Below are 12,861 nucleotides of genomic sequence, written 5' to 3' on the forward strand. Positions count from 1 at the left end.
TATGATTTTAGAAGATTTTTCAATCAAGTGTTGTTATTTTTTTAATACTTTCAATTTTACTTAAAATTATACATTTGATTGTTTTGAGTTTAGATATGATTTTTAGATATGAGTGAAAATTAATTTAGTATTTGTCATGTTTCTTATTTTGAACTAATTTATAAAATAATCACTAACAAATTCACGTTATTTATTTATATATACAATCGCGCGAAGCGTGAACAAGTTAACTAGTTGTACAATATTGATAGTAATAAGTTAAAGTATTTCATATTTAGTGCCTTGTTTTCTCTCCTAGAGAAGTTAATAATTATTGTAACATCTTTCAAAAACTCATGTGTGTTGTCCTCTCTATCTTTAAATTATTTTATACGTTTACTTATCGAAGGTCAATTTGATAAGCTTTTAGAACTAACCGAACAACAACTTCCTTCTATCTTTAAAATACCAGGGATTTAAACTACAAAAAGGTATCATAACAATTTTCCTTATTTCAACGTAAGAAACACTATTAGAAATTCAGCCAAAACCTATCGTTGTCGGTCAAAAAAAAGGGCAAAAAGTCAATCGACTTCGGTCGGCTTTTCAAAATATTTTTGCTTCCCGCAAATTTTTTTTCTCAAGAAACTGATCAACTTTGGTTGGTTTATTATTTAAAATAAATTAAAAATATTTAAAAAATTGACCAAAATCGGTCGATTATTTTCGCGCGAAAATGCAATTAAAGAGTATTAAAAAAAGTTTAAAACCAAAATGCACCAATGATTTAGTGATAGGATAGTATACTGCCACAGTACAAACCCCGCTTCGATTTCCAGATGCTTCCTTTTATAATTACATAATTAAAAATACCGACCGACTTCGGTCGGTGTTTTGGGCAGATTTTTTTCTTTGTTGGTAATTTGTAAAATTTAATTGAATCGGTCGAAAAATACCAACCGAATTCGGTCGGTTGGCTCTACCGATCATATGTTTACCGACCACTACGAGTCGATCGATTTTCAGTCGATTTTGACCAACATTGGTTGGTTTTCATTCCCCTTTTTAGTTGTTAAAAGAATACATTTAAATATTTTGAGGGAGATCACTTAATGTAAGTTCAAGAAGTGAAATGTAACAACTTGGGACATGAAAAATATGTGTCACCAAGTTAAGAAAACTAGCCATAGTAATAACTTCATATTGGACCCCCCCTCTAGTACAAAGGAAGAAATATTATTCTTGGCGTGCTTTAGTGTAAAATTAGCGTGCTCTTTACCATTACTTGCTTCACTGCTTCTCTTCCTATCCCAATCTCAATCACCATATATAACAAGGATACACACATAAATAAGCTCCAAGAAATTTTGGTTTGAAATATACAAGGTGATATGTTAGCTTAGACACTGGCACACTCACTGCTTTAGACTTGTGTGTTTATATACAATTTGCAGAGGACGTAAAGGTAGTTTGATATTATTTAACTCAGTAGCGAATGCAGAATTTTCATCAAGAAAATTTAAAAAAGTATTAAAAAAATAAAGTAAACACACAAAGAAGTTAGGAAAATAAAACATCTTAATATATATATTTGACCGTATAAACAATGTATAAATTTTTTGCGAAGGAATTTCATGAACCCCTTTCCATCCCCTGGTTCCGCCCCAAGTAACATACATGGGCGAAGCTACATTCCCTTAAGGGTGGTCAAATCATCGAAAAACTAGACATTATATATAGATAAAATATTAGGTATTAGAGGTATATAACATATATTGAACACCCTTTGTCGGATTTAAGCGCATGCGGTGCTTGTCCTATTCAAGGTGTCCACTCATCACACTCCTACCCATTGTCAATGCCGACTAAACTCATAATTTTTTTGTTTTATTTTACATGACACTACTATTATTTGCGAATCAAATATTTTAGATTATAAGTTTTCATATATTTTTAAAATGCTTTTACTTTAAAAAAAAATTAATACTTTAGAGTATACTCTTTATATGAGTAGTTAATAAAAATCTATTTTATGTGGTTAAAAATTAATAGATAATGTCTGAATTGAACCAAAGTTAGAAGATTTTAGTAGATTGTGCTTTTATTTTCGGTTGCTAGATTTGGTTCTGCGACTCAAATACACCCCATTTTATAGTGAAGAAAGAAGCAAAATGAATAAGAGGGGGGTGGGGGGGGGGGGACAAATTTCAATTATGAAACGAGGAAAAAAGCATAAGCCTTTCGTGTACGAGGTCCAATCAGATAAATTGCGTGTGCATATGATTGGTTTTGCACTTTCATCATCACCATTCTTAAAGTGGTTTTGCACAATGCTTTTGGTCATACCTCAATAGTGTGGTCCTATTGCCAGTCGAATATCTATGTTCTACATTGGACTGGTGGTTGGTTCTACACTGGACTGGTCCTATCACAACTCCTTTTTCTTTTGATAATCGTGATTTCACAGGGTCCTGCTACCTCCAACAAGGTATTCCGTAAATTTATCTACCAAGACTTGGACATATAAAAAAAATCACCCAATGTTTTTGCCAAAATTAAACCTGAACCTCATAATTCTCAACCCACCTCATTAAACACAAGACCCCGCCCTTGAGAAGAAATCACAAAGTTAGAGCCATGACCAGCACACACGAGGGAGAACCTCTGCTTAATTCTTTTGTCTAACTCCTACTAAATCATCAGTTCACAGAAGCTGATGCAAAGGAAAGTACTGTACCCACGGTTTTTCGATTTTTGAATGCTCTTCAATAGCTAACCAAAGACAATAGTTAAAATTAGTTAGACAAGCAATAACACAATTGGGAATAAAGGTTAGCAAAATTAGCAGTCTCTAGCTAATTCTGATATTGATAAAGCTAAAAAATATGTTACATTGATGTATCAAACAATTTGCAAGGTGTTTTCTTCTATCAAAAGCACAACGAAGAAAGGACAAAAGGTTGCATTTTCAGTAGTAGAGGCTTAATGTACTGAAAGTGAAAGAATACTGGACACTGGGGCCACTAGGTTTGCTTCATGTTCTCTTAATCTTTGAAAACGTTCCAGTCTCAGAGAAATAGGTGCTTTGAGTTCCGCTGCCAAGCTGATTTGCAAGCGCCTGAGGATTTGATAGCTCAATCCCCTGACATAAAAGTTAGTATTAGGAAAACCAACACAAAATACAGAGAAGTATAGAGAAACAGAATAAGAGGAAGGGGGACAAAAAGATTTGACTGAAATAGACCAACACAATCTTAAGAAATAACCAAATCAGAGACTGACACTACGAGTTCAAAAGGGCAACCTCAAAAGTGCACGCGTTTACAAGCTTATCCCCATCCGCCCACAATTCAATATTATTTAGCAAAGATTCATGGGAACCATATTACAATATAATTCCGGCTGAGCCTTCCCCAACTGACTGGGAGCATTCTTAGAACATTCCTGGCATCTAGGGGGGTTAAATAGGCGTGTAGGGTCATATTTTTAGGGTGGATCAAATGGATTGATACATTAAAAAAAAAAAATTGATAAATAGATTGATACATTAATATTGTAGTGTTTCCATTGACAACAAATCTTTTCACTTAGGCAATAATCCCTGATGTCACTTGTGAATGTCATAAGCAAGACCCCAAAACCTAGAAGTTAAGGTCAACACAATTTTAATTTTGTATTGTGAAGTAAATAGGAGTTTTTTGCTAATCATTCCGGATGAGAGAATACCAGCTGCTAATTAGTGGAGGCAGGGGTAAGTTATCAGATTACAGATAAGACTTTATTGCATGCTAAAAAATAACTTAGTAGTTGGGTTGGCACCTTTTGATAAATGAACTATTTCAACTTTTCTCCGACAAGTAATTTTTTTTAATTATTGTAGACAAGAAAGGACACGTTCCTGTTCACTAGACGTTGATGTTACTGATCTATTGTCTCTTTTCGTCTTCTTGAGCCGAGGGTCTATCGGAAACAGCCTCTCTACTCCTCCGGTAGAAGTAAGGTCTGCGTATACACTAACCTCCTCAGACCCCACTTGTGGAATTTTACTAGGTTGTTGTTATTGCTGCTCTTGTTCACTAGACGTAAACAGCAGTATCCAAGAAAGTACAGAACAAAGACCAACAAATGTAAGTTTCGTGGTTTTTCCTTGCTTGTAAAATTGAAGATGCCCCTCTCATTATGACTCAGGAATAACTAGTTGATCAAAAGAAAGGTTTCATTTAACAGAACCTACACCAAGACTGAAGCGGCAGAAATCATAGAACGGTAAAGTAATAAGCTGGGAAGGGGCAGTTTTACAATAATTCATAGTACAATCGTACAAAGTACCTAAAAATTTGACATGAAACATAAAGCCGAAAAACCTCGGCCTTCCGACTCCACATGCAGTACTTTAGACAATCTCGTGTATAATAGTTGCTTAACAAGAAGGCAAAACCAATAAGTAATTAAACAGTAAAAAGAGCTTACTTGCACTGGGGTGAAGGCCAAACTTGAAGTCAACCCTGATGTGGCACCACTGCTTCCATAACTCTTCTCCTTGAATCTGGTAAATTGTCGAGCAATGAGAAAGAGAGAGGTGTAAGACAGAGACAGGATAAGTTAATAACACGATTGCTGCAAGCCCCATATACTGCAAAATTCACTGGTCATTAATGTGAGAACCTTTATGGGAAAAGACAAAAGAAGAGAGACTTACTTCTTTGCTACTTTGGCAGCAAGCTTGCTTTGACCAACTGATACACGCAACTTGCCGCTTCCAGCCTGACCAAGCATGCCGTAGCCCTCCCCTAGTCCATCCCCTAATTCCAGGAAAGATCGAATATGAAGTAAAGAGCAACATCAGTCCTGATCTATACTTAAAAAAACAGATTGGAATTCTGAAAAACAAAATTAAAAAGCACCAACAGTTATCTCAGATTAGATTCGAGTCCTCTCATCCCATTAACTTTGTGAATACCCACAAGAAGTTGTAACTAGTACTAACTAGCTAACATTATATACTTGGTCTTTAGAATGCCCAAAGGAAAAGGATTCCTGAGAATAGGTAACACAAGGACAAGAATTTTTGCTTCAACAAGTTCTGGAAATCAAACAGCCAGATTCACTACCAAGCGCAGAACAATTATTTCACTTGCAGGAGTTATGTACTCTATTTTGCATCAAGCAACTTAAGAAATGAAACCATTTATTCAATACCAAACTTTTCCATTTCATCTTTTGCTCTCATTTTGGGACTTCTATTTAATTTGGAAGGTGAAGGGGTTGCATTGAGTTAGTTGTTATTACCTAAGGAGCTTTCTTCAGGTACTCCAAACTGCATCCTGTTTGCTAGCTTCCGCATGTCCGTGATAGCATATCTGATGAAATATCACGAAAACATGTATGTCAAGCAAAAAACATGTGCTTAACCAGATATAACTCTGGAAACTTATTAAAAATAAATAGATAAATATATAAATCTGGAAACTTTAGTGCACATAAGATGAAGTGAAACATCCAGTACCTTTCCTTCATCTTTCTCAGCCGACGACCACCTCTCTTTTTCTTAGGCTCAGAATCAGGAACTGGAAGAGGCTTTGGCTGCTTTGCAGGAGGTGGCTCTTGCCATTTCTCTATCTTTTTCTGGATCTCTTCCCTAAGAGTTCTTCCAGTTTTTCCAGTCGGGTCTCCGCTGATTGAATCCACGCGTGCCGCTAATGTAGATTTTGCTGCCAGCAGTCTAACGGCCCGCATCCTCAAGGAAGGAGGTGTACTCTGAAATGTTTCTGTTTGCTCAATATAACCCACATGAAATTGGGAAGTTGCTGTGGAGAACCCTGCTAAAGTCTTCTTTTTGGCACCAAGAAGCTGGACATTACAAGCAGGCATTTTTGCCAATGACGAGAGACCACCAGCAGTACCCATAAGTTTTGCAGCAACTGCACTCCCAACTACAGCAGAAAGATTGGGAGCAATATATCCCATTCGACTCTCAACAAAATCAAGAACCTTTTTCTTTGCTGAATCAAGAGCAAGGGCTCTATCACATGCTTCCACTGTCTTCTGTAAAACATCTTCTGGCAATGGCTTGCCACTGGTAGTTGATGCCGTAACAGAGACAACCATGATGATAGCCGAGGGTAGCAATCCTTCCAAGTCAACAAGAGTCAGATCCATTTCGTTGCCAATCTTCTTAACAACCCGAGCATAATCAATTGGGTGATGAACAAGCGACTCTAACTCAGGGAATTTCAATCGATACTTGTCGCGTATGAAATTGTGGATTATAACAATTTCATTCTCAATGTCAACTGATAAGGCATTACAGTCTACTATCAACTGATACTCTGGATCATCTTCGAGAACAATACCTCTATTTGTGACATCAGACTCCTTCTCAAGTGCATCTTCAACTTTCTGCAGCATTAATAGCATATCACCATTTGCAGAATTACTCCCAACCATAGGAAAAGGGGATAGTTGGAGGTAAGACTAAGAGGAAAAAAAATAAAAAGCTCTAAATTTCTAGTGAACACATGGGACATTTAACCTCTAATTTCAACTCTGAAGGGGATAAAAGGGTGATCTCACTTGTCCATCCATGTTAACATACATAAGCAGAAATGACACATGAGGAAAGAGAAAAGATAATAGGAATAGAAAATATCAGAGATAAAAAGCACACAAGAAGCTTGAATTTAACCAAGAAGAAAAAAGCATCAACAGCTAGGCAACAAAATATAATGTAAAAAAACTTACGGGCAGTCCACATTGTTTTAATTGGGGCGACTTTTTATAAGTATAACCAGGGAGATGATGTGAGCACATGAAAGATCATAAGGTATGTACCAACCTGCATTATGTCAATGTAGCGACGTGACTTTTGCAACTTGGAAACATTATCTAGATCGTCATAATTTAGTGCTTCTATGTCTGCCAAGTCTCCGTCTTCCTCCATATGATCAGCATCAAAATTCTCCTCATCCTAGTTAAATAAAGAGGAGAAAATTCAGTCGGAGTAGGAAGATAAAAAAGGAATTTGATAACTGTATGGACCACATCTTCAACCCACAATTTTCTTCTACTGCTCCAAGAATCCCAAAACTAATCATAGAATACGCAGTATGCCCTATGGAAACACCAGTCAACACAATATAACATCGACTTACTTTTCTTTCACCCAGTACACATACAACAACAACAACAACAACAATAACAACAACAAACCCAGTATTTTCCCACAAGTGGGGTCTGGGGAGGGTAAGATGTACGTAACCTTACCCCTACCCATGGAAGGGCAGAGAGGCTGTTTCCGATAGACCCTCGGCTAGAGAACGATCGAAAAAGAAAAGGTAATTACAACAAGTAGGAATAACAGCAAGATGAAATAAGATCGAAAGTCAAACTCTAGGTAGCAATAGCCATCTATGGATAAAAGATATCAAACTAACACTAATGCTAGCAAACTGAGCAAGACAAGAAGAAACGCTCGACTGCCTACGAACCTTCTATCCTATTCTTTAACCCTCACACCCTCCTGTCTAGGGCCATGTCCTCAGTCAACTCCAGCTGCGCCATGTCCCGCCTAATAACCTCTCCCCAAGACTTCTTATGCCTACCTCTACCCCTCCTGCTACCCACCGAGGCTAACCACTCGCACCTTCTAACTGTGGCTTCTATACTTCTCCTCTTAACATGCCCGAACCATCTCAACCTCGCCTCCCGCATCTTATCCTCCACAGGATCCACTCCCACCTTTTCCCGAATAACTTCATTTCTAATCTTATCCAACAGGGTATGCCCATACATCCACCTCAACATCCTCATCTCAGCTACTTTTAGCTTCTGGGTATGAAAGTACTTGACCGGCCAACACTCTGCTCCATACAACATAGTCGGTCTAACTACAACCTTGTAGAACTTACCTTTAAGTCTCAGCAGCATATTCTTTTTTTTTATTTGCACCGGGTGTCCGAGTCTCTAAGAGCCCCGACTAATCCCGGGGGTGCACAGGCCTTCGGCAAGGAGTTTCCCGCAAGTGATCCACGGTTAATTCAGGTTTTACCCAGTCCGATGGCCCTCAGAAAATGTTTGCACCCAGTGGGTTTCGAACTTGAGACCTTGAAAGGGAGCAAACCCCAAGGCTCAAGTCAATTGCCACCAGGCCAACCCCTGAGGGTTCTCAGCCGCACATTCTTATCACACAAGACACCGGAAGCGAGCCTCCACTTCATCTATCCTGCTCCGATACGATGCGTGACATCTTCATCAATCTCCCTGTTACCTTGTATTATAGATCCAAGATACTTGAAACTCCCCAGTACCCATAACAAGTTCTTTTTATCCATTTTTAACTTCTAATATATTTTTGTATATCATCCTAACATATATATATATATATATATATATATATATATATATATATATATATATATATATATCTAATTGTTCCACAATCTAGCATTTTAAGGAAATGTGATCTTTTACCTTTTCTCTCTCTCCACTCTTTTTTTTTTCACCTCTCCCCCTCTCTTCTCACAATTTCTTACTCAATTTGATTTAGATCTCTCTGCATATTTGATTTAGATCAGGCTTTTACCTTTTCTATGTATCCCTTCTCTCCCATAGATATACAATTACTGACTTTGTATTCAACCAATCATCTTCTTCTATATTCGATTTCTCCGATTGAATATTTGTTGGAATACTGTAGCTTTTTATTTAAATATTTTGATTTTGAATTGAATACTATAGTTTTTATCCGAATGCCATAGTTTTGGTTTGAATATTGTATTTTTAAATTGAATACTGTAGTTTCAAATTGAATATTGTATTTCTGAATTGAATAATTTTGCATTGAATAGAACTGAATATGTAGTTTGAATTACTATATTTTTGAATTGAATACTATAGTTCTGAATTAAATACTGCAGTTTCATAAAAAGTGGAGTGATGATAGAGATTGGTTAATGTCTTGTGTTTTGCGGGATGAGAGAAACAAATTGCAATATTGGCTAAAGATACTTTTACCTAATAAAGGCTAAGTTATAAGGATATACGCTGCCACTGGAAAAACCAAGAGTCAACTTTGACTAGATTTGTTATACCATGTAATTAGCTATCGAATCCTATATGTAATGTCCATAATTAGGGTATATTATGTAAAAAGGGTCTGCAGGTGGTATTAGTTGTGTTTCTTTCCCTAGAAAAAATAGGGAGGAAAACAGAAAATGAAGAAACTGAGATGGCTAATGAGTGGCAAAAAGTGAAAAAGATGAACTCACAAGAACATCAGCTTCATTGTCGGACAACTCGTCCAGATCTGCCAGGAAAGAATCAGCAAGAGTTGCCTGCAACCAGGTAAATATTATCAAATGAAGACATTAATTACATAAGAAAATCCACCAGAAAATCAAAAAAGACATGTCAAGGGCACAATCAGTACAACTGTCATACATACAGAGAACACAGGGAACAGAATGGAAAAGGAAATATTCTCTATCACCATATTTGGGAGTAGGCAACCCCTTTAATAATGTGCATCTCTCTTGCTAGCAAGTAGTTACAATATAATCAAATAAATATAAGTATTCCACTCTAACAACCTTAGGTTTTTTATTTTTTTTGAATATAAACACTAAAGTCTTTAGTTTTTAGAGGGATGACACACAACTCAAAATGGCATCGGAACAACCAAAGGCATTGAATTTAAGTTATTGTATTGAATATGTCTTAACAAACTGCTTCCGTGCGGGCATAATTCTTTTGTCCAGAGTCAAACACATGAAAATATTTTTATGTTAAGGGTGATGGTGTACTTGACCAAGACCTAATATAAATAAACAATAGTGCCTCATTGCTAATGGCTTAAACTTTTATGAGGTGTTCGCACAATTCAACACGGCACATTGTATCACATCGAAAAATGGATACATATAATAATATTGTTGTTGGTCAGGGAATAGGAAGAAATTGCAAATTCGCATGGAGTTGGTTTGTCGAAAGGAATAATAAAGAGGACATACTTCCTTTTTTTTTTTGACAATGGTGTTGTCGGGGCCACTTTGTGCGCACCTAGACTATTTCATTGGTACCTACTACCCACCATGACTTAGGAGGATAGGAAGAAATCACCTACTCCCCCGTCCCAATTTATGTAGTGGTGTTTGACTGTGCACGGAGTTTAAGAATGAAAGTATGAAACAAAGAATTTTGAAACTTGTGGTCTAAAATAAGCTATAGAAATTTTATTGCTATAAATCATCTCATTAAATAGAGAAAGGTGTCATTCTTTTTGGGACAGACGTAAAAAGGAAGGAGTGTCACATAAATTGGGACGGAAGGAGTAGTACTTTTTGTCTCTACTGAATTTGAAACCTAGTCCACTATGGTGTTCACCCACTTGATTAACTACTAAGTCACACCCTTGGTGCCTATGAAGGGGGCATATTCATTCTTATCGTATGTTTACTAAGTAGTGGATAACAAGATGAAAATTAGCTTCTGGATGGATAAGTGGCATGGTGACATGACCCTTGCAAAAGCATCCTGCAAGTGTTACAAACTTGTGACTAACAAGAACACAAATGAGTGTGTCACCATTTGAGGGAGTATAAGTAATGAAAATGAAATGAAAGTAATATTTAGGAGGACTATTAAGGACAAAAGCAGGAAGAGATTGGGGTCTTTTTGCTACATTATGTGAGTAACAAATAGATGATGGAGAGGATAGAATGACATGGAGAGAGAAGGGAGATAAATTGTTCATGATTAAGCCAAATAATAGGAAACACTTGATATCGCTATTACGGATGCTAACTAAACTCAAGTGCATTAGCTAAAAATCACAACTGAAGTGCTGAAACAAACTTCGGGCTCATATATTGTGCACGACATAAAGGACTCATTCTCCAAGTCCAGGCTCTAAGAAGACTGCGGAAGAAAGTTTCTTCACTTTGCTTTGCATGATGCCAAACCACTCCAGTTTCTTAAAAGAACATTAGTTTTCCCTCTAAGTAGAAGCATTGATGTATTTGGGTGTCCGAGATGCAATTCATTTCAAAAACAAAGGGGACATACAGAGAAGGAGACATCTTCTCAAACAAATCCTAAACTAAGTGCTAGCACGCTGCAAAATCTCAGATTGGTAAACCTAAGATATAAGGAGCCAAATTTATTTTAAATAACAATACAAAATCATGAGCATCTAATTATTAGAATAAGCAACTGAAAAATTTTCAGAACTAAACAATATCAGTACCTATCCAAAAAGAAACGTATAGGCAAATACGCGAAGCACGTATACAATGAGCATACATCTATGCTCAGGCTGAACTTCATGAAATTCCAAACATGCCTCCTTTAATCAAACCAAAAAAAAAACGCAAAAAAAAAAAAAAATCAAAAAACAAAAACCAATACAACAGAAAACAAAATTAAACAAGGGAAGATTTCTGACCACCAAAAACCAGTCTTTGTAAAGCACTATCAAGGACTATAATTTATTTCAATAAATTAATATGATCATGGGCATAACCTACGTATACCTAAACACGAACACCCAATAATTCAGACTACTGCTCCGTTAAGAAACCCTAATAAAAATTATAATCAATAGAAATCTCTAAAACATGAATTTAGGAAATTGGCTAATTACCATTGTCTCTCGTGCAAAAGTACCGATAGTACACTTGACAATTTCGCTGCAGAACACTAAAATTGTGCAAGTATAATCTTCTGAAGAGAACAGGGAACTAGAGAGAGGAAATTGAACAAAAATAAGTGCCGACTCTAAATTCGTGGGCCGGTAGGTCCACTACCCGAAGCCCTTTATGGATTTTCGAGAAAAAAATCAGCCTAATTTAAGAATTAGGCACAATTTTAAAGTAATCAAAATTTAGTTATTTTTTATATCAAAATAAAATTTAAAAAAAAATACCATTAAAATCCAAAAAAACTCCTAAATTCTATTGAAAGTGTGCCAAAAATTGATGCAGTTTGAAGACGACCTCCGAAAACAAAAAACAAAAAACAAAAACAAAAATTGCAAAAATTTCTTTGCCAAAAAAATTAAAGACTTTGAACATACAATTTTTAAGAATTAGTTTTGCAAGAAGTGGTGTCGAACAAAATTCCAATGCAACATTATCTATAAGTGCAAGGAATAATCTCTGGTAGTTAATCAGTAACTTTGTAAAATACGTTTTTTTTGAATAAAATTTTCAAAAAGGTGTTTCTCAATCTTGTAGATATGTACTTCAATAACTATTTTGATGTTCTATTTTTTTTGTTAATCCTTTTTATCTTATTTATTGAAGTAGAATATGAAGATTTTGCACTTTAATTTGATATAGGTGCACACATATTGTTTTCTGAAACTTTGCTTTACAAAGTTTAATTCCAAGTCTGAGGATAGGACCTTGGTGCATTTAGTTTTAGGTGGCACCTAAATTGATACCTTCTGCTCACACACTTCCTCTTTAATTAGACCTCAATTGATTGATGGTAATTATTTTGGCATATAAATATACTATGTCTCAACCTATACTATATTATCTATCTATATACTATATTAAAAGCACAAAAGCTCTTAGCGAAATATCGTTCGCCTTTTTTATTCCTTTAAAATTAGAGTTCGCACTAGACAAAATAATTATTTAATTAATTTTCTAATATGTAGGAATAATTATTTAATTAGTTTCCTAATATTTAAGAATAGTCATTTAATTATTTTCCTAATATTTAGGACTTTAATTTTTCAATATTATCATTTAATTATTTTCGTAAAATATAGTACTTTGAAATCAACTAAAAATTTAGTATTTATTAATTTTTTTTCTTTATTTGAACTAGAATTATTTTCTTTAAATAAAATTTGAACCCCTTCCTTCTATGTATGAA

General features: G+C 35.6%; 1 protein-coding gene across 1 annotated transcript; it reads right to left on the bottom strand.

The window, feature by feature from the left end:
- Positions 1-2,811: 2,811 nt before the first annotated feature.
- On the bottom strand, positions 2,812-11,837 carry LOC104233749 (U4/U6 small nuclear ribonucleoprotein Prp31 homolog). Its single transcript, XM_009787189.2, has 8 exons — positions 11,618-11,837; positions 9,246-9,311; positions 6,815-6,946; positions 5,486-6,378; positions 5,269-5,339; positions 4,679-4,781; positions 4,450-4,525; positions 2,812-3,121 (listed from the first exon to the last, which is right to left on the bottom strand). The coding sequence occupies exons 1-8, from the start codon at positions 11,618-11,620 to the stop codon at positions 3,014-3,016; spliced, it is 1,452 nt and encodes a 483-aa protein (XP_009785491.1). The 5' UTR covers positions 11,621-11,837; the 3' UTR covers positions 2,812-3,013.
- Positions 11,838-12,861: the final 1,024 nt, after the last annotated feature.

The sequence above is a fragment of the Nicotiana sylvestris genome, chromosome 8 (assembly GCF_000393655.2).
Source record: "Nicotiana sylvestris chromosome 8, ASM39365v2, whole genome shotgun sequence".
Taxonomy (NCBI): Eukaryota; Viridiplantae; Streptophyta; class Magnoliopsida; order Solanales; family Solanaceae; genus Nicotiana; species Nicotiana sylvestris.